Consider the following 21,416-nt stretch of genomic DNA (forward strand, 5'->3'; position numbering starts at 1 on the left):
ACATATAGCTATATTTTTTGAGAAAAAAAAGGGACAGCAATTGACAAACAAACAAATTAAAAACCAAAAATGTTGAATACACCCCCTTGTTTCAGTGGTCCTCCGCGATGACGCTGTTTCCTTGTCATACTGCGCTCCTACACACGTTGTTTCGGTGGATTTGAAGTGAGAGGGGAGGACTCTAGCTGGCAACATTTCTAGCTAAGGATTTTATGTTGCTGGTTCTCGGCCGTCGGGTTTCGCTGTCATTCGTAAAACGAGTCATTCCCCAATATCCAGTTTTGTTGTCGAATCCCATTTTGCAGGACTTAAGAACTATCAAATTCAGAGTAATACACAGCAGCACCGTCTTCGCAAGCGCTACCAGACAAAATACAGACACCATGCCTGAAAGGAGGCCCTTCGTAAGGTTGCCCACTGACGTCTACCCGGTCAACTACGGGTTGTGCTTGAAGCCCGACCTCATCGACTTCACTTTCGAGGGCAAGCTAGAGGCGATTGTGAAGGTAGGTGAAGTAATTGAAATAATGTGTGTAGTACTTTGAGCATGACGGGGACTCCCCTGTGTAATCTATTTTGCCTAATTTACAACGTTCGAATGGCGAACGGCAAAATGCTAACTAGCTAGTCGTCTAACGTTAGCTAGCAAACTCCTAACTAACGTTATCTACTAGCCCATGATAGTGGTGACAAACAGCTAGCCTAGCTCACTTTAGCTAGGTTGAAAATAAATTAGCACTTTACCTGCCCCGAATGGTACTGTCCAGAGTAACTAGTTACCTAGCTGAACCGTCATTTGTTAGTTAACTGTTAATACTAGTTAGTTAGATAGGTAGGCACATTAACGTTAACTCGCTGTCAGTTTTGAAAATCGTTAACTGGCTAATAGTCACTACTACATCTCACTTGAAATGAATGTATAGTATGATCAACGTCAGTGCAAAGATGTGGATTTAGCTTAAATGCTAACGTTAGTTGCATGCCAGCGCACCCAGTTAGCATGCGCGCTAGTGCTACCTTGCTAACTAAGCTAATGTTTGCTAAATCATAGCTAGCAAATGTCTTCCTACTAGAGAAGACCGCCCAGCTTCCGCCTCTGTTATAACCTATTTTGCAAGCGTGTTGCTAGCAGACCATGAAATGACAAAACACTAGACATTCACAACACCCGTGACGTGTAATATCCAGAACTCATCTTGTTTGATGATATGCACGACAAATTTAGCTAAATGATTCATAATCATTGACTGTTGGTATGTTGGTGTTAACCAATTACTACATACGGATGTCAAAGTTCGCTCTTTAACCATAGATTATTTTTTTTATTATTTTTTAATATACTTAACTATTTGGTGGAATGTGCCTGGGCTACCCGAACATTTTGTCTTAAAGACAACTTTTGACTTTCGGGACACAACAAAAAAGAAAGCAAGCCAAATATTACACCGTTTCTCTCCCAAAATTCCCTTACCCCTCCATGTCTCATTCACTCAATTGCGTTCTGACTGCTCCCTACACACAGGCGTGCTGAGTGTGCATCACAAGCTCCTGTTAGGCCTACATAAATAAATGCCTATAAAAATGTATCTAACTGATGGGATACACAAACTACATTCCTTGCCAAATGATGACAGTTTTCACAAATTATAAATGGATTGGTTGAAGTAGGAAAATGTGTTTCAACAACGAACAGCAGTTTGGAAATAATTGTCTCCAGCCTATTTTCCGCTGGATTCACCTAGACTGACCAGGTGAAAGCTGTTATTCCTTATTGATGTCACTTGTTAAATCCACTGCAATCGGTGTAGAAGATGAAGGAGAGGAGACAGGTTAAAGAAGGATTTTTAAGCCTTGAGGCATGGATTGTGTATGTGTGCCTTTCAGATTGTGAATAGGCAAGACAAAATATGCCAGGCGCACCGGTTTGTGTTGAACTGCAACACTACTGTGTTTTTCATGCTCAATCGTTTCCCGTGTGTATCAATAATAGCCCACCACCCAAAGGACATCCAGCCAACTTGACACAACCGTAGGAAGCATTGGGTCAGCATGGGTCAGCATCCCTGTGGAACTCTTTTGACACCTTGTAGAATCCATTCCCTGACAAAATAGTCCTGTTCTGAGGGCAAAAGGAGGGGGTTTAAGTCAATATTAGGAAGGTGTTCTTAATGTTTTGTACACTTTGTCTGTGTGGGGCAATTAGGATTTGTTATCTGTAATGTTTATGATAAATTAGGCATTGTTGCGATCTGTTGACATATATGTTAACTGCCCATCCCTAATACTACACCACATGTGTATTAGACTTGCTTCATTTAATTAGTTTCTAATGGGTGTCATATTTGGTGCCAAATATGGTGTGTATATTGCCCTCGGATGTTTGCATACACCATCTTCATCTCAGAACACAGGCTAGGAACACAAGTTACTAGTCATCATGTGGACATAACACTGGCTGTGTTTCAATGACACTGCTGGGCTAAACTATTTTAGTACTTTCCACACACACGTTGTCTAAATCTAAGAGATTACTGTATGGTTATCTATGTGCCACTGATCTATGTTTGGTAGCCTATCCATAGGAGGATGGCACATTGTATTATGTAGTTGGTGAACAGCATTTTCCAAGGAAATTAGGCTACATGAAAGATTAGGCTACTCTTAGCGTTTAAGTGACAAATAGCTGTCAAGTAGGGCAATTTCAACTGCAATACATGGGCTGTGTTGTCAGTTGCATGGTTGTTATTTGCATGCACATGCTATAATTTCATTAGCCAAGTTAATGACAAAGCCAGAACATGATTTAGAAGTTGTCAGATAACCGCACAATAGCCAACGAGACGCATAGCGACGTGGCACCGTGCCATCACCGAGCACGCTCTATAATTACATCCCTGCCTTCTCGGTTACAACCTCCCAGCTCTCGATTTGAGTATCAAAATAAACTACTACGGCAGCACCCAACCGTCAATAAAAGGGACTAGCCTACTCTCTCAAAGCTGCATCTGAGTGTGCTGCTGGGTTCCGCCCTCAATAAGTCGGACGTCGACCGCTATCACATTGCATTCTAGTCAGAAGCCCTACAGGATGTCTCTTTCTTTCCCTCTCTCCAAACCATCGTTTACTCCCGTTCCGATCTCCCTGACAAGTCACAATGTTTTCACGGTGACACTGAGCCACTGTAGGTTTAGCCTGCTTGGCCTACAGTAAGTTGTTTGATCCCTATCGCTGCTGTCTGACACATAACAGATTAGATTTACCCTTATAGTGGATTTGCTTATGGCAGGAAAAACAAAAAATATACTAGTTTAAAAGTATTATATTGAGGGAGTATTATCGTTGAGGGACTCTAGAATGAATATGTGTGTTTTTTACACAAATTAAAAATATGGCGTTCTTATGTCATCCCAGGTATTTATGCAAGGGTCTGCTAGTCCCCGATTTTACTTACACTAGTTGTGTTTCTGTCGTTTTTCCAGGTTAACCTGGCAACTAATCAGATTGTGATGAACTGTGCTGACATCGACATCATCACAGCATCCTTTGTACCAGAGGGAGGGGAAGGTGAGGGTGAGATTCTGTCAATAGTTTTTTTCACAGTTGTCTTAAATATAGACAAACTATTATATATTTTATATATTCAATGTATTCTATTTCCTGATTAGACCTGCTTTCTAGGCCTTGTTAGGCACGTTTGTATATTATTTTTGTATGTTATGGCAGCGAATATCAGCCTTGCATTTTTTCCCTTCTCTTTAGAAATTAACGCTACAGGATTCAACTATCAAAATGAGGACGAGAAAGTCACTCTGTCATTCCCTAGTGCTCTACAGAAAGGTAAGTTGAAGGACTCGCCGTTAACCAGAATGGCTACAGGGCTTTTTAGGGTTCTAATGAACCCTCCACACTCTGCCATTAATTATCCTTCCTGGTGTTTGACATCATGCCATGTCTTTTTGTTTGTAGTTGACAAAAACAAACCTCTTATTGTCGTAAAGGCTGGATAAACACATGCTGGCTTTTTTGCACCTGTTTCCCAGGATCCGGTACATTGAAGATTGACTTTGTTGGGGAGCTGAATGACAAAATGAAAGGTTTCTACAGAAGTAAATATGCAACTCCTGCAGGAGAAATCCGCTATGCTGCTGTCACACAGTTCGAGGTACAGTAACTAGGCGCTCCTCCTGTCCTGCATTACTTCTGTTACCATAAAGAGGACAGTTTCTCTAGGCAGCAGAGTTGATTGCTTAACCCATGTTGAAATAGTTTAAAAGGAATGTGACTGCCATTTGACCCCAATGTTTGAGGACTGTCACACCCTGGCTATAGGCTGAATGTTTTAGCAACCATTGTTGGAGATTCTTCATAATTCAACTTTCATCTCTTATCTTTAGAAAAAATGTGTGTGGGGGGGTGACATGTCCAGCTGCTATATACGGCATGTTGTTTATTTTCATTTTTCACTAGAGGTCATTGGAGGAGCTTTATTATAAAGCAGCCCTCTGACACCCTCCAGGATGTTTGCCTGACCTACCACGCTGTGAAACGTGTTGTCCACTCTGTTTTGCTTAACCTCCCATGGTCTTTTCTCCTCTATCCTCTATTCTCTCCTCAGGCCACGGACGCTCGCCGGGCCTTCCCCTGTTGGGACGAGCCAGCTATCAAAGCCACCTTTGACATCTCTCTGATAGTTCCCAAGGACCGAGTAGCCTTGTCAAATATGGTACGTGTCACACTAACTCTTCTGCCTGGGGACGCCAAACAGCTTGAGTCACATTTCGCTACTCTGTTGTTGCGCTCTGCTAACATTGGCTTATGTAACATAAGACTGTCTTGTTGGGTCACTGCATTTCCTCCCATCTAGCTACAAGAGTAAGTCTGCTGGCATTCAAAATGCAACTGAATTAGTATGTTTTTCCAAGATGTCTGCCCTGTGGACTGTTAAAGGCTATGAGCTCATTCTTCAAAAGCATTGCGGACCCTATGACTTTCTGATTACATTTTCTGTCCGTACTAATATGCCCTTGTCCTCAATGACACAGAATGTCATCGATCGAAAGCCACATCCAGAAGATGACAGCCTTTTGGAAGTGAAGTTCGCCACCACCCCCATTATGTCCACATACCTTGTAGCGTTCGTCATCGGCGAATACGACTTTGTAGAAGGCCAATCGTCGGACGGCGTGACCGTACGCGTCTACACACCTACCGGAAAGGCGGAACAAGGGAAATTTGCACTAGAGGTGAGTTGTTTTTACTTCTTTTAAACTTGGATAATGGTTAGACCAGTACAAAACACTAGTCATGTATCACTATGACTGTTTGTTACATTGATGAATGACTGTTGTGCTAGCAGCAACTATCTATTGGTGTCAAGTGTAAAATGGAAATGATATCTAGTTTTTTCTATCCATGTTTCTCACAGGTTGCTGTAAAGACCTTACCTTTCTACAACGACTACTTCAATGTTCCTTACCCATTGCCTAAAATTGATCTAATAGCGATCGCTGACTTTGCTGCTGGTAAGTACAATTCATATGACTCTATTTCAATTATTATATTGTGATGAAAAATAGGAATTATAGTCCAGATCTAACACGCTTGGTGCTGCCCCCCCCAGGTGCCATGGAAAACTGGGGCCTTGTTACCTACAGGTAAATCTAAAGTAATGTTGCTAAATTTGCAACTAATGAGAGGATGCACAGTTAGCCTGCCAGTCATGTTATTCCACAAAAAGATTATTTGATTACCACTAGCGGGAAATGTATGTGATTTTATATTCAATGTATTTTTGTGTTAATGCATGCTACCACTAGGGGCAGTGTGAAATGAATCGCTTTTGCGCTTGTTTTTCTTCGAGTTGACCTCGCTGTTTGACCTCGTTTCCCAGGGAGACTGCGCTGCTGATTGACCCGAAGAACTCTTGCTCGTCCTCACGGCAGTGGGTGGCCCTGGTGGTGGGACACGAGCTAGCTCACCAGTGGTTCGGGAACCTGGTCACCATGGTAAACGACCACTGCGCTCTTTACTGCTTATGTAGAAACTAAAAGCAGTCTCCTGATCAATGACAGAAGGACATTACATTATTGAAGATTAAATTATATGAACAACATTCTTCAATTGCATTGGGGTATACATTGTTGTCCTGAATTGGATTTAGTCAATATGATTACCCCTTGCCTTGTAGGAATGGTGGACCCATCTGTGGCTTAACGAGGGCTTCGCATCATGGATCGAGTACCTCTGTGTGGACCACTGCTTCCCTGACTACGACATCTGGACACAGTTTGTGTCTGCCGACTACACCCGCGCCCTGGACCTGGATGCGCTGGACAACAGTCATCCCATCGAGGTGTGTTGTCTTTAAATTTGTAAGATTCTGTGTGTGTACTGGACCAAAGTTTTCCAGTAGATTTGAATGTACGTGAGGTATCTCTATCAGATGAAAGCGACCCTCGTACTGCGTTTCGAAAGCATGAACTGACTGATCCCCTGGACTGCAGGTGAACGTGGGCCACCCGTCGGAGGTGGATGAAATCTTTGATGCAATATCCTACAGCAAAGGAGCGTCTGTGATCCGTATGCTGCACAACTACATAGGAGACAAGGTGAGGAGCTGCTGCCCAGGCACACTGCCATGTTGTCCACTAATTAGTCTAGCTCTCTTTCATATACTAGCTAAAAGGGTATTGTGTGAACAAGTGTCTCTGGTAAGTATTTGTATATTTTCATCTCTGGCATTTTTCTTTTGTAAACCTATTTGTTTCTTCTGTCTCTAGGATTTCAGGAAAGGAATGCATTCCTATCTGTTGAAGTTCCAACATAGAAATGCAGCAACAGGTAACACTGTCAAGTCTCCTATAATTTCTCAGGAATTTATAATGGACATGTCTGGTCCATTATAACAAGATTATTATTTGAGCGTTGTAATTGGTTGTTGACCAACTCTCTCCCCACCTCCTCTCCCAGAGGACCTATGGGACTGTCTGGAACAGGCTAGCGGGAAACCCATCGCCCTGGTGATGAGTTCCTGGACTAAGCAGATGGGTTTCCCTATAATCGTAGTGGACCAGGAGCAGGTAAATAGACCACAATGGAAATTGTCTTGGGACAATATGAATTTACTGTTTTATATCCTGTTGTGGATATAGCAGTTTGTGTATTAAATCAAATACTTTTTGTTTTTGTAGCAAGGGGATGATCGCATCCTCAAGATATCTCAGAAGAAATTCTGTGCCAGTGGACCACATAATGGTAAGATAATATTTTCCAATAAATCAACACGACAAAAGCCAAGTACAAATCGCTGGTTCACTACTTGTCACTTAGCTACTTGAGACAAAGTTCCTACTTTGCTCCATCTCATTGGGTCTTGCTTGTGTCAATCATCCACCAGGTGAGGACTGCCCTAACTGGATGGTACCAATCAGTATCTGTACGGGTGAGGACCCCGGCTGTACCAAGCTCAAGGTGCTGCTGGACAGCCCAGAGACCACCATCACGATCAACAACATCAGCCCTGACCAGTGGGTCAAGGTGATGACAACAAAATTCCACCTATTACAGCTGTCTAATATAGAATTGAGTTGAAAACCAAGCCCTGAGGCCTTACAATCTGTACTATAACCCTTATACAGAGTTGCATGTTTAGGGAAATAGAAATCTGTCTAATAAAAGCGTAATGGATACAAGAATGCTGATGACCTTGAAGGTCTGCTTGCTTGGAGAATTATAAACGTTTGTGAATGGGCCGTAACATTCATGATTCTGAGTCTGTTTCGTGTTTACTAACGGGTGGGAGATCATTGGGAGTTCAGTAAACCAATCACCTGACCAAAAGGGTGGACGAGAATTTAAGGAAACGATGACCCTTGAAGGTCTTTGAAAGGGGTCAAAAGGTCACACAGATGGATATTGAAGGGGTCATTAGAGGGTCAGGATTTGTGAATGGACCATATACATTTCTGTTCACTGAAAGGACATCATTAATGTCAAAGTAAGTTTGAGGAACTGAGAACCATTAAAGAATAACCACTTGATTGGGACTAGTGGTTGCTTGAGTGGGATCATAGCCTGGCTAGTCCCTATCTAGTTATCAATGCTAAAGAGGATCCACAAGGCCAGTGGTTCCCAATCAGGGGAACTAGGACCCCTAGGGGTACTTGGCCTATCCACAGGGGTACTTGATAAGACTCATGAGACCATAGGCCTACTGCTAAAATGCACAAGGGGATACTTCAGGGGTACTCCGGGCAGAGCGAATTTCAATTGGCAGTACAGTGACTGAAAAGGGTTGGGAACCACTGCCCAAGGCTGTGGTAGGGAGAGTGAAACTATGAGTGTGCCATTCAGAACAGAGACTGCTCTATGTACGGAGTTGATCAAAGGGATAGAAAGTATCTCTTCCTTAATGCTAAGCTGCACTTTTTGTGGCTAGAATATAACCTAATTTTGTTTATTTGTTGGGTGGGTGTCACTCAAGCATATAAAGGCTTTCTTCCACACTTGCTTGTTAGGCAGATTTATTTTCCGCTTTAGCTAACAAGTTTGTAACCGCAAATGGTTTGGCATGACGCTGACAAAAGTAGTGGAAGAAAACAGATTGGCAACAAGGCTATAGTCTTTGGCCGCTGTTCAACTGTCCTCCTCCTCCCCCTATAGATCAACCCAGGAACAGTAGGCTTCTACAGGATCCAGTACAGCTCGGCCATGTTGGAGGGCCTGCTGCCTGGTATCAGAGACCTCACCCTGCTGCCTGTTGACCGTCTGGGCCTGCAGAACGACCTCTTCTCCCTGGTCAGTGGCACAGACTACCGTCAACACTACACCAACATGCCCTTTAGCTCGACGCTAAAGCTCAATAATAAATTGGATATGTATGGTTATGGTGCTTGTATATAAAGTCAGTCATGGACAGGGAAAGGGTCAGTTCCTGTAACAATCATATTCAGGGAATGGCTTGAAAGTCACTTTTTTTCCCCCATCCTTTCTGCCACAAAACCCTTATTTCCTCTTCCATATAGCAAGGCCCCATCTGTCTAGCCTAGCGCTACAGTAGCAAAGAAACACACCCTTTAGTGTATAACCAGATCATTTTTGAGGAAGCCCAGGGTCAAAGCTTCCCCTAAAATAAACTCTAGCCGCTCGATGTTGTAATTGTGCAGGAAACCCCAACATAAAGTGTCATATCAAATTTTATTTGTCACATGCGCCACAGTGAAATGCTTACATTGTATTTTAAGAAAAATACGTGTTAAGTAAAAAAGAACAAATGTCTTAATAGGGCGTTGGGCCACCACTAGCCAGAACAGCTTCAATACACCTTGGTATGGCTTCTGCAAGTTTCTGGAACTCTCTTGGAGGGTGCGACACCGTTCTTCCATGAGAAATTCCATCATTTGGTGTTTTGTTCATGGTCGTGGGAAAACACGGTCTCAGGTGCCATTCCGGAATCTCCCGTAAGTGTGCAATTGGTTTGAGATCTGGTGACAGACAGCCATGTCATATGGTTTACGTCAGGGTTCCCCAACCCTTTTCTTGGGCCACCACTAGCCAGAACAGTGTAGGTTTTCACTCCAACCCCAGTTGTAACTAACCTGATTCATCTTATCAACCAGCTGATTATTAGAATCAGGTTGGCTAGATTAGGGTTGGAGTGAACCTGCAGGACTGTAGCTCTCCAGGAACAGGGTTGGACAGCCCTGGTTTACATTGGTTTGATGAGTATGAAAACTTTCAGTGACTACTTATTCCCTGTGGCTGGGGGCATTGTCATCCTATGGGGCCGTAGTTGGATTGGTTGGTTAGCATCGACGCACGTATGTCATTTTCGCCAACCTGTCTATAGCTGTGGTAGCCAAAATAATTCTCTGCCCAGCATTTTTATACATGACCCTAATCATCATGATGATAATTGCTTAATTAACTCAGGAACCACATCTGTGGTAGTGGTGCGTGGGTCATCCGCAACTGCACACGACTATATGTATTAAAAAAGGAGGCCATGGGCCGGACCCTAATCCGCAAATATAGGAAATGCGCTGTACTGTAGGCTACAGTCAGACGGCGGAACGTTTTTTTTGACAGGGGTGTAGGATTTATTTTTGCCTAATTTATATGCGTTTCTGATTTAAAAATATATATAAATCTGACATTTTGGAAGGATATTTCGAGAGCTTGGGCCTCAGGTTGTCCCTGTGATTTTCGTATGCACTTTTTAATCTAAATGATACAATTCTAAAAGTAACTTCTATTGCCAATATGTAAAAATATCCTACATAAAGCCCAAAAATGTATATTGCAACCTGCAGGTAGAAAATATCCTGATTTAAAAATATATATATAAAAAATAAAAAAAATCCTATAAATCACATTGGCTTTGCCTGTCTGCAAGGAACTTGAAACATTGTATGAACTTGGTCCAGCCGGAAGCTGGTGCTTGCAACATTGTGTAAAATATTCTGGGCCCTCAATATTCTGGGCCCTCAGTTTCCTGCACCAGTGAGCTCCAGACACACAGCTGTAGGCTATTTGCGCAAGGGCTAAGAAGTAATCAGGAAGGCATATTTTATGACGTTTCCACCGGATCTAAGCTTTACTTTCTTTCCCCTTTCATGCTGAGTGGTAGGATAATCAAAAGCTGGAAATATTGTTCAAATTGCTACATTAAGGAAAATATTGTTTACTTGCTGTTTGAGGCAAATAAATTACTTTGAGAAGCTCCACAGGAATGGTGAGTTAAGACAATCAGAAATGGTATCAGATCACTTATAAGGATACAGTGAGTCCTAGTCCTACCTCTATGCGTAATCAGGTGTGTGTCCTTAATCAAAATTGACAGTAGCGCTTCAAACAAAGGACAATGAATAAATTGACAACTTGTAAATGGAATGAAATATAACCAAACTTTTTTTTCTGAAGTGTAGCCTACGTTGTGCGCTCTGCAAACATACCCACTCCTAGAATGAGAACGTTAAGACTGTAATAATAATATATTGAATGCATTAACAGAAATAACTAGCCAAACATTGTAGATTAAAAATTATGGGAATTAACGGTAAATGTACTAGTGTGCCATCCCCGCGGCCTCCACAATGGATTAGTCCACTCAGAGGTGTGAATCAGACCTGTTTCTCATGTGCCATTTAAAAAATGTGTTTGTGTGGGACTGCTCGAGTACAAAAAATCTTGGTCGATCAATCCACAGCCTATCGACCGAACTATCGACCATGTCGGCTAAATGGGTTCAGCCCTAATAAGGTTCTATCTACATTTTTGTCAAAATCTAGTTATTGACTTGTTTTGTTCAATGGTCTCTACCTATATAGTACTCTAAATACCCCAATTCATGTTGATAAGTTCAGAAGAATACAAGATAAAAAATGAACACCATTCAAACCAATGAAGGTTTGGAACTTTAAAGCCAGTTATCTCAATCATCTTTTTGCACATGGCACCCAAGCTCGCTGTCGTTTTGACCGGTTGTAAGGAAGTAGAAAGCTATGAAAACGACCCAACATGTTTCTGATAAGTTTTAAATTCGGCTTGGATGCATATTTTACGTGGTAGGAAATATGATCAGCTTTTATCATGCTGATTTAAGAGAGCACATCTACAGCTGTTACCCTAACTGCAATCGCATTCTCTTAAGATGCTGAAAGTTCTCCACATATTTCAAAATGTACATTTGGTGCTGCAAGAAATGCTTAATTCTGCAGGAGTTAATATTAAGGTTATGTGAGAGGTTATAGGCCTACAGTCAGTGTCCACATTTCAGTTTCCATTTAATTCACCTGAGCAGTAGGCTAAAGTTCCCTGTGTTGACTGTCGAATATGTATAGTACCCCAAACATTACTTTTCTGGGCTTCCCTTTATTTTCACCTCCATTTTGCCGCATTTCTCTTATTTAAACTCCGACATTTTCCTTTTTTCCCCTCAGTGGATCGACATTCACTTTTTCTGTCCGTTTCCAAAAGTATTTTGTGATTGGCATGTAGGCTATTTGGTGCGTGTACAGTTCGGCCCAAAAGCTTATAGGCTTACATACAAATGCCAGATGGCCTAAAAATAATGAAAGAAAAACCTCAATGTAGCCTATAGATATATAAATTAAAAATGTATGTATTTTCTCTTTATTCAACCTGCCCTTCATCTATATAATATTTAATGAGCCTAAACCCACCCCACGGATCAACCCGCGGGGTCTGCGGCTTCTGAGTCAACCCTCACATCACTACTGTGTGGAAGCACCTGCTTTCGATATACTTTGTATCCCTCATTTACTCGTGTTTACATTTTTTTGGCAGTTACCTGTACATGTTATTGTTGTGTGTTTTGTGGCCATGTAAACGTAACTTATTATTGGGTAACGATACTTCTCCTTTCTCCCTCAGTACCATGAGAATTAAGCTCGTCGACTAAGATATGTCATGTGAATTGTTAAGCATTGATTCTTTGGCCTTTTTCTCACCAAAGCCTCTTATGAAGATGTTTACTGTAGACGTTAGATAAACAATGTGTAATCTAATCAACTTGTTTTCCTGCTTTATCCTATTCCTCAAAAGCTTTGTCCCATCCATTCAGGGCTCAATTACAAAAACTGTACATAACATCACAATACTGTGACTCTTACTAACTTTTCCCCTGCTCTTCTATTCCTCTTTTACCTCTTCCCTCATTCTTCATATTCCTTCTCATCTATTCCTCTTTCACCTCTTCCCTTCATTATTCATATTCCTTCTCTTCTATTCCTCTTTTACCGCTCCTTCATTTTCCTCTTCTATTCTCCTTCTACCTCCACCCCCCCCCCATTCCTTCTCTTCTTGTCCCCCATGTTCATCCTATTAATCATCTTCAACAGTCGCGCGCTGGCATGATCAGCACGGTGGAGGTGCTGAAGCTGATGGAGGCCTTTGTCAACGAGCCCAACTACACGGTGTGGAGCGACCTGAGCTGCAACCTGGGCGTGCTCTCCTCCCTGCTCTCCCACACCGACTTCCACGAGGAGATCCAGGAGTTCATCCGGGACCTGTTCACTCCCATCGGCCTCAAGCTGGGCTGGGAATGCAAGCAGGGCGAAGGTGAGCCCCCTGGGGCCGGTGGTAAGAGCTAAGAACTGAGCTGCCGAGTCATTCCGGAGTTGATCCTCAGCCTTAAGCCCCAAGTCACTTGATGTCGCTCTGAATGTGTTGGATAGGTGTAAGAGAGATGGTAATCAATCTATGTTGCACTGGTGGGATTTATTTTCTGTTACATTGCTGACACCTATACGATCCTTTCAGATCTGCTCAAGTGCCTAGGGGTTAGGGGCTAAGGGTCAGGTTTGGAATTAGGCAAGTGTTTTCTGTAGTAGGGGTATCAGCCCAGAGCTGGTGACGTATGGATTTACTGGCTCCTGGATTGCCTAGCAGTAGATAAATTCTGTCCTTTTGGATGAAGTTCAGTGTATCAAAGCGCTTGTTTTTAACATGTTTGAGATTGACTGGCGCTTTTTTTCCTTTCGCCTTCTGTTCTCTGGCCCCCGGTTCTCCTATTCTCCCCCCCCCCTCAGGTCACCTGGATGCCCTGCTGAGGGGCCTGGTTCTGGGGAAGCTGGGGAAGGCGGGACACAAGCCCACGCTGGAGGAGGCCCGGCGGAGATTCAAAGACCATGTGGAAGGCAAGCAGATCCTCTCTGCAGACCTCAGGAGCCCAGTAAGCTGTTCTGCCCCCCCGCCACACACACACACACACACTTATTCATAGAAACACACACGTATTCTTAACATGTAGTTACGTAAACAAAGGCCCCATTCCAAACTAACCTTTGCCATCTAACCCTAGGCTCTTGATGACTTTCGTGAATGTTTAAAGGATTTGATTGGTCAGCAATTTGATAACGTCTCCACCTAGGCCTCTGGTTGGCTAGGTGACGCTTCTTCAGTACTGCTTTCACCTGTCCATTAATTTCAATCAATTGTGTTCAACATTTCAACAATGGGCCTGTAGTCATGTTATTGATTCTACTTTCAAACAGTGACTTCTCATTTGTAGATCATTTAAGTACTAATGATAGTTATTTAGTACCATCATGACTGGAAGTAGATGCCGTTTATGATGAGACAAAGACATAAAAAGCTTGTAAAATCAAGTGATGAAACCATATTGAATGCCCATGTGTATGGTCTTTGTTTCTCTCCAGGTATACTTAACAGTGCTGAAGCATGGCGACAGTGCCACGTTGGACACAATGCTGAAGGTAAGTCACACCAGCTAAATGGTGTATTCACTAGTTCACACCATAGCAAAATGTTTTGTGACGAAACCAAGCATTTCTTATTGGATAAATTCAGATTAGTCCCTCCCTGTTTCTGCTCATTTGGTTCCTAGACAATACACCCCAGCCAGGACAGCTGGTTGGAGATCAGCCTCCTCAATATCATGAGTCATATATTGTATCATGAACGATTTCAATTACATTTCCTCAGTCAGATGAACAGGATTACCAGCTCGTTCCATGTCCTAGACTCTCGTTAAAGCCTCACCAATAATCTGACAGATAAAGATTTAATCACAGTCAATTGATATAATTTGATTTTGTCACATAAATGTCAAAGGTATAATATGTATATATTTTTCTCTCACATTATTGCGGTCTAATCTCTCCCATCCTCTTCAGCTTCACAAGCAGGCTGACATGCAGGAGGAGAAGAACCGCATAGAGAGAGTGCTGGGAGCCATCTCTGCCCCCGACCTCATCCAGAAAGTCCTCACCTTTGCCCTCTCGGTATGTGCACAACCATTCTTGCCCTAGCAACTGGAGTGTGTTACTTGTGCCTGCTATTTTGTCAGGAGAATATAAATGACGAAACAAAAATCCCTAGAAACATTAGTATTTACACTTTGTTCTATTTACACCTGGTGTTCTATTTACACCTTGTCCTTTTTGTCTCGCTTTAATGGTATTCTTTCTTGAATATAGCCGGTGCAATTGTTAACACTGGTGTTAACTAGCTTTGTAATTGTAGCCTTCCTAGTTGTTTTGGTCATTGGAGTTTGCTTATAGGATGATCATGATGAATTAATGGAAATTGGCAAAAACAGACCCCTCTGTCTCCCCTACCCAGGAGGATGTGCGTCCTCAGGACACGGTGTCAGTAATCGGGGGCGTGGCCGGAAGCAGTAAGCATGGAAGGAAAGCCGCCTGGAAGTTTGTCAAAGACAACTGGGAGGAGCTTCACAACCGCTACCAGGGCGGCTTCCTCATATCACGGCTCATCAAGGTAAAGGCTCCGTTCATTAAGCAATTTTTCTCCAAAGCATTGTTTAACTGTTCTTATTCTCATATTTTCCTCAGCTCCTCAGAGGGCACTGTATACAGTGCATTTCGAGAGTATTCAGACCCCTTGACTTAACACATTTTGTTACGTTATAGCCTTATTCTAAAATGGATTAAATAAAAACAATTCCTCAGCAATGTACACACTATCCTATAATGACAAAGCAAAGAGGTTTTTAGAGAAGTTTGCACATTTTATTAAGAACAACAAAACAGATACCTTATTTACATAAGTATTCAGACCCTTTGCTATGAGACTAGAAATTGAGCTCAGGTGCATCCTGTTTCTATTGATCATCCTTGATGTTTCTACAACTTGATTGAAGTACACTTGTGGTAAATTCAATTGATTGGACATGATTTGGAAAGGCACACACCTGTCTATAGAAGGTCATTCAGTTGACAGTGAACAGTTGAAGTCTGAAGTTTATATATACCATAGCCAAATACATTTAAATGCAGTTTTTCACAATTCCTGACATTTTAATCCTAGTAAAAATTCCCTGTATTAGGTCAGTTAGGATCACCTCTATATTTTAAGAATGTGAAATATCAGAATAATAGTAGAGTGATTTATTTCAGCTTTTATTTCTTTCATCATGTTCCCAGTGGGTCAAAAGTTTACATACACTCAATTAGTATTTGGTATCATTGCCTTTAAATTGCTTAACTTGGGTCAAGCGTTTCGGGTAGCCTTCCACAAGCTTCCCACAATAAGTTGGGTGAATTTTGGCAAATTCCTCCTGACAGAGCTGGTGTAACTGAGTGAGTTTCGGGTAGCCTTCCACAAGCTTCCCACAATAAGTTGGGTGAATTTTGGCAAATTCCTCCTGACAGAGCTGGTGTAACTGAGTGAGGTTTGTAGGCCTCCTTGCTCACACACACTTTTTCAGTTCTGCCCACAAATGTTCTATGGGATTGAGGTCAGGGCTTTGTAATGGCCACTCCAATACCTTGACTTTATTGTCCTTAAGCCATTTTGCCACATTGGAAGTATGCTTGTGGTCATTGTCCATTCCTCATGACGCCATCTATTTTGTGAACACAACATGATCCTGCCACCCCCGTGCTTCACGGTTGGGATGGTGTTCTTCAGCTTGCAAGCCTCCCCCTTTTCCACCAAACATAACGATGGTCATTATGACCAAACAGTTCTATTTTTGTTTCATCAAACCAGGGGACATTTCTCCAAAAAGTATGATCTTTGTCCCCATGTGCAGTTGCAAACCGTAGTCTGGCTTTTTTATGGCGGTTTTGGAGCAGTGGCTTCTTCCTTTCTGAACGGCCTTTCAGGTTATGTCGGTATAGGACTCGTTTTACTGTGGATATAAATACTTTAGTACCGGCTTCCTCCAGAATCTTCACAAGGTCCTTTGCTGCTCTTCTGGGATTGATTTGCACTTTTTGCACACAAGTACGTTCATCTCTCGGAGACAGAACGTGTCTCCTTCCTGAGTGATATGACAGCTGCGTGGTCCCATGATGTTTATACTTGCCTACTATTGTTTGTACAGATGAATGTGGTACCTTCAGGTGTTTGGAAATTGCTCCCAAGGATGAACCAGACTTGTGGAGGTTTCTTGTTAACCTCTTGAGTGTAGGGGGCAGTATTTTGATGTTTGGATGAAAAACATACCCATATGAAACTTCCTATTTCTCAGGCCCAGAATCTAGAATATGCATATCATTGTCAGATTAGGATAGAAAACACTAAAGTTTCCAAAACTGTCAAAATATTGTCTGTGAAAATCCAACCAGGAAGTGCTGTTTTTCCTGAAAGCTCTCTTCCATTGTATGCCTTCCCTCCATTTAAAGGGATATCAACCAGATTCCCTTTCCAATGGCTTCGACATGGTGTGAACAGTCTTTAGACATGGTTTCAGGCTTTTATTTGGAAAATTTAGCGAGAAATATCACATCGCGTCATTGGATGGCTGGATGCCAGCAGCGTTTTGCATGTGCCAACAGAGTGGAGCAGACATTTTCTCTCTCTCTCTCTCCTGTTGAAGAAGCTACAGTCCGGTTGAAATATTATCGATTATATATTGTAAAAACAACCTGAGGATTGATTATAAAAAATTAAAAAATGATTGACATGTTTCTATGAACTTTACGGATACTATTTGGAATTGTCACCTGCCCCGTCTTGACCTCTTGAGCCTATGGAATTCTGAACATAACGCGGCAACCAAATGGAGGTATTTTGGAAATAAAAAATTATCTTTATGGAACAAAAGGAACATTTATTGTGTAACTGGGAGTCTCATGAGCGCAAATATCCGAAGATCATCAAAGGTAAGCGATTCATTTTATTGCTTTTATGACTTTAATGACCAATCTATTTTGCTGCTAGCTGTTTGTAATGTTTTGTCTGAGAGAGATGTCCTTACATAAACGCTTGGTATGCTTTCGCCGAAAAGCTTTTTTGAAATATCACATGCCAGGTGGATTAACAACAAGCTAAGCTGTGTTTTGCTATATTGCACTTGTGATTTCATGAAAATTTAATATTTTTAGTAATTTAATTTGAATTTGGCGCTCTACAATTCAGCTGATGTTGACTAAAATGATCCCACCAACGGGATGGGTGTGTTAAGAAGTTAACAAGAAATTTGTGGAGTGGTTGAAAAACGAGTTTTAATGACTCCAACCTAAGTGTATGTAAATGTCTGACTTCAACTGTATATCAGAGCAAAAACCAAGCCATGAGGTCGAAGGAATTGTCCATGGAGCTCAGTGACAGGATTGTCTCGGCACAGATCTGGGGGAGGACAACCATCTCTGCAGCCCTCCACCAATCAGGCCTTTGTGGTAGAGTGGCCAGACGGAAGCCACTCCTCAGTAAAAGCCACTCCTCTGTAAAAGCTACGTGACGGGCCGCTTGGAGTTTGCCAAAAGGCACATAGGACTCTCCGACCATGAGAAACAAGACTCTCGGGTCTGATGAAACCAAGATTGAACTATTTGGCCTGAATGCCAATCGTCACGTCTGGAGGAAACCTGGTACCAGTAACGCTCCCCATCCAACCTGACAGAGCTTAAGAGGGTCTGCAGAGAGGAATGGGAGAATACAGGTGTGCCAAGCTTGTAGCGTCATACTTGAGGATGTAATCGCTGCCAAAGGTGCTTTAACCAAGTACTGAGTAAAGGGTCTGAACATGTATGTAAATGTGATATTTCTGTTTTTCATTTTTAAATCTGCAAATATTTTTAAACTTGTTTTTGCTTTGTCATTATGGGGTATTGTGTATAGATTGAGGGGGGCATTTAATACATTTTAGAATGAGGCTGTAATGTAACAAATGTGGAAAAGTCAAGAGGTCTGAATATTTTCTGAATGCTCTGTATATATTATAAGAGGAATGTATTATGGAAGACTGGTAGCTTTTGCCTTTGGCCCAATGACCTAAGCCAACTCACTTGTATTTTCACCCCTCTTCACAGCTCTCTGTGGATGGATTCGCCATTGACAAAATGGCTGCTGAAGTGAAGGTGAGCATCATTGGTTTATACGTCTTTTAATATAGTGGTCTCGCTCAATAAAATGGTTAAATAACTTCTGTAGTTCTAATTCTACATGCGGCCATTTTGTGTCTTCCAGAGTTTCTTCGAGAGCCACCAAGCGCCGGCGGCTGAGCGCACGGTGCAGCAGTGCTGCGAGAACATTCTCCTGAATGCCGCCTGGCTCAAGCGCGATGCCGACGACATTCACCAGTATCTACTGAAGCGCAAAGCTCCCGGTCTGAACAACCCAGCCCCCCCCCCCCCCTTCTTCCAGCGCGGACCTCCCTGCATCATAGCTGCCTCGGCCCCCCCCTTCTCAGTCCATAGATGGACGGAGAGCGAGCATACTCAAAGCAGGCTTAATTTCTCTAAAAGAAAAAATACAAACGACGATGACGTCAACAAACAAGCCAAGAATTTAACCAAGCGTTGAAAAAGAAAAGACTATTATACATAAATAACAAAGCAAATTCATTTGTCTGACAAGGAATGTAGTTACCCCCATTCTGCCCATCGGAAGATGATACATGAGTTTGGTTAATGGGGTTTAACACTCCCAGATATGATTTGCGAAATGGCTATCCCAGGGTGCATCCCAAATGGTACTCCATTCTCTACGTTGGTGCACTATTTTTGACTTGAGCCAAATAAGCCCTGGTTAGTGCACTTTATAGGGTTCCATTTGAGATGCACACCAAGTCTGAGTGCATACTCACACTCCCATACAGTTACGACACGCAAAACATGAACACTTGCATACACACACACAGCCTTGCATCGTAGTTTGAAAACTGTGAATTTATTTTTCTCATCACCTGCTCCTACTCTATGGAGAAAAAAAAGCATGAATTATATGATATATCCTGTGTTGCTGTTCACTTTGTTTGTTTTCTGTACAAACAAATTATTTTCTTTTTTTCCTGCCATCGGCGTTTCGCAGTTGCTGATTTATACCCAACAGGTGTTGTGATTGGGTGAGAGCACAGCTGGGCAGAATGGGGATAATATAGCGTTTGATGTTTTGTTGGCGGTAGTTAAATGAACTCATGGCACTGATCTCCATCTCTAATAACGGTTAGGACAAAAGGTGAGCAGCGCTAGCATGGTACTACATGTATACTGTTTAATGCAAGCATACTTGCAAAGACGTTCCACAAATCTGAATAGCGATGTTCATCGTTACCTTACCTGCCCCTCTTCCCCCTCCATCCATCATCCTACTCTGGCATTTGATACATACCTTCCCCACATCAACACCCCCCTCCCCTCTTCTGTAGCCTGTATTATCAGCCCTCGGTAAAGTTACAGAATTATATATAGTATGACAAACATGCATAATTAAATGGTTTCTTCATCTGCCACATTATATACAAAATTACATCTTGTTTTCAAAAACCTGTTTTTTTTAAGATGCAGTGATTTTAACGTTGAGGAAAAACGTTCATTTATTCTTAAGAATTAGTAAAACAACACTACTTGGCCCTTTAGTGCAGTTAACACCAGGAAACTTTAGTTAAAAAACTTAATGATGTACTGGCCCAGTTTGAACTTTGAAATGATAGGATTTACTTAACACTGCTATTGAACTCTGAAGCCTTAAATTGGTGGTTTGCAATAATTATTACACTGAAGTGGGTGATATTCCACTGCAAAGTAAAAATATTGTTTCATAACAGATCTACACAGACTTGTTGAACGAGTATATCTATATAGAATTTGATGTGGCTTAGAAAACATTTACCGGAGAAGATCATCAAAATAATTGTCCCCCTTTCCCTGGAACATTTTGTTGTGCTTTTGTTTAAAAATACAGTTGGTGTTCATTAAAGTAAAAAAAGAAGAAGAAAAAGACTTCAATGTCAAACTAGTAGAGTTGATTTATGATTGAGGTGTGAGTGTGCATGCCTGGAAACCAGTTGATATGTAATTTAACAATTCTTAATACAATTTAATATTTTTTTGTATGATCCTAATAAAGCAAAAACATGATCATAAATAGATTACAAATGGTTCTAGGAAAAACTGCAATAGAAATGGACGCTGTACATAATTCAAGTTGACCTAAATGAGAATAAAGAAAATGGGTATGATGTGTAGATGGTGGGAAGTAAAATCAGTCTTTACATTTTGTTTCACAAGGTGTAAACTTGCGGTGGGGGATGTTGGTATATCTGAGATTTACATGCCGTTATATTTTCATTGCAGTATTACGCTGCAGTCCAACGCTTTGGGGTAGTGGGTGGGGGAAAAAGGCCTCCGTTTTTCATCATCTCATTGGTCAAACTTCGTTTTGAATGTCACATTGCTTCCGAGAAAAAAAAACGTTTTTGGCAGAACGGCTGTGACGCTGGTGTTGCCAAAACAGAAATGAAGATACAGTACAATAAAGTAACGTGGTAATATCCTTCACTATGAGAGATTGTCTTTTCACCTTGGTTTACAGTACCTTGATCGGATGATGCATTGATATGCTAATGAGTCTTCAAATCCAGTTTATTTTACCCCTTTCTATAATCCAACGCACAGTGCTTGGAAACTGTAATACTAGAAACCTGATCTTGACGGCTGTATATAACGGGGTTGGGGACCGCTGGT

The 21,416-nt window shown here is 41.8% G+C and overlaps 1 protein-coding gene across 4 annotated transcripts; it reads left to right on the forward strand.

The window, feature by feature from the left end:
- Window positions 1-136: 136 nt before the first annotated feature.
- Window positions 137-21,230, forward strand: LOC115142528 (puromycin-sensitive aminopeptidase-like). Of its 4 annotated transcripts, none has more exons than XM_029682050.2 (23): window positions 137-506; window positions 3,480-3,570; window positions 3,760-3,837; window positions 4,041-4,162; window positions 4,616-4,723; window positions 5,043-5,243; window positions 5,426-5,522; window positions 5,621-5,654; window positions 5,891-6,005; window positions 6,188-6,352; window positions 6,504-6,608; window positions 6,780-6,840; window positions 6,970-7,079; window positions 7,191-7,254; window positions 7,397-7,536; window positions 8,662-8,796; window positions 12,861-13,101; window positions 13,551-13,693; window positions 14,181-14,237; window positions 14,658-14,765; window positions 15,106-15,261; window positions 18,762-18,809; window positions 18,919-21,230. In XM_029682050.2, the coding sequence occupies exons 1-23, from the start codon at window positions 213-215 to the stop codon at window positions 19,252-19,254; spliced, it is 3,009 nt and encodes a 1,002-aa protein (XP_029537910.2). In that variant the 5' UTR covers window positions 137-212; the 3' UTR covers window positions 19,255-21,230. The 4 variants fall into 4 exon arrangements, with proteins under 4 accessions (XP_029537910.2, XP_029537913.2, XP_029537912.2 ...); XM_029682053.2 differs by having other exon boundaries at window positions 12,861-13,080; XM_029682052.2 differs by having other exon boundaries at window positions 3,480-3,564.
- Window positions 21,231-21,416: the final 186 nt, after the last annotated feature.

Source organism: Oncorhynchus nerka, linkage group LG15 (assembly GCF_034236695.1).
Source record: "Oncorhynchus nerka isolate Pitt River linkage group LG15, Oner_Uvic_2.0, whole genome shotgun sequence".
Classification (NCBI taxonomy): Eukaryota; Metazoa; Chordata; class Actinopteri; order Salmoniformes; family Salmonidae; genus Oncorhynchus; species Oncorhynchus nerka.

What these genes read in the sequence shown, in the direction of transcription:
- LOC115142528 (XM_029682050.2), top strand. Translation starts at nt 213, where the DNA reads ATGTTGCTGGTTCTCGGCCGTCGGGTTTCGCTGTCATTCGTAAAACGA. An exon ending in AGAGGGAGGGGAAGGTGAGG is followed by an intron (nt 3,571 to 3,759) that starts GTGAGATTCTGT and finishes CCTTCTCTTTAG; the next exon opens with AAATTAACGCTACAGGATTC. An exon ending in TCGGGAACCTGGTCACCATG is followed by an intron (nt 6,006 to 6,187) that starts GTAAACGACCAC and finishes CTTGCCTTGTAG; the next exon opens with GAATGGTGGACCCATCTGTG.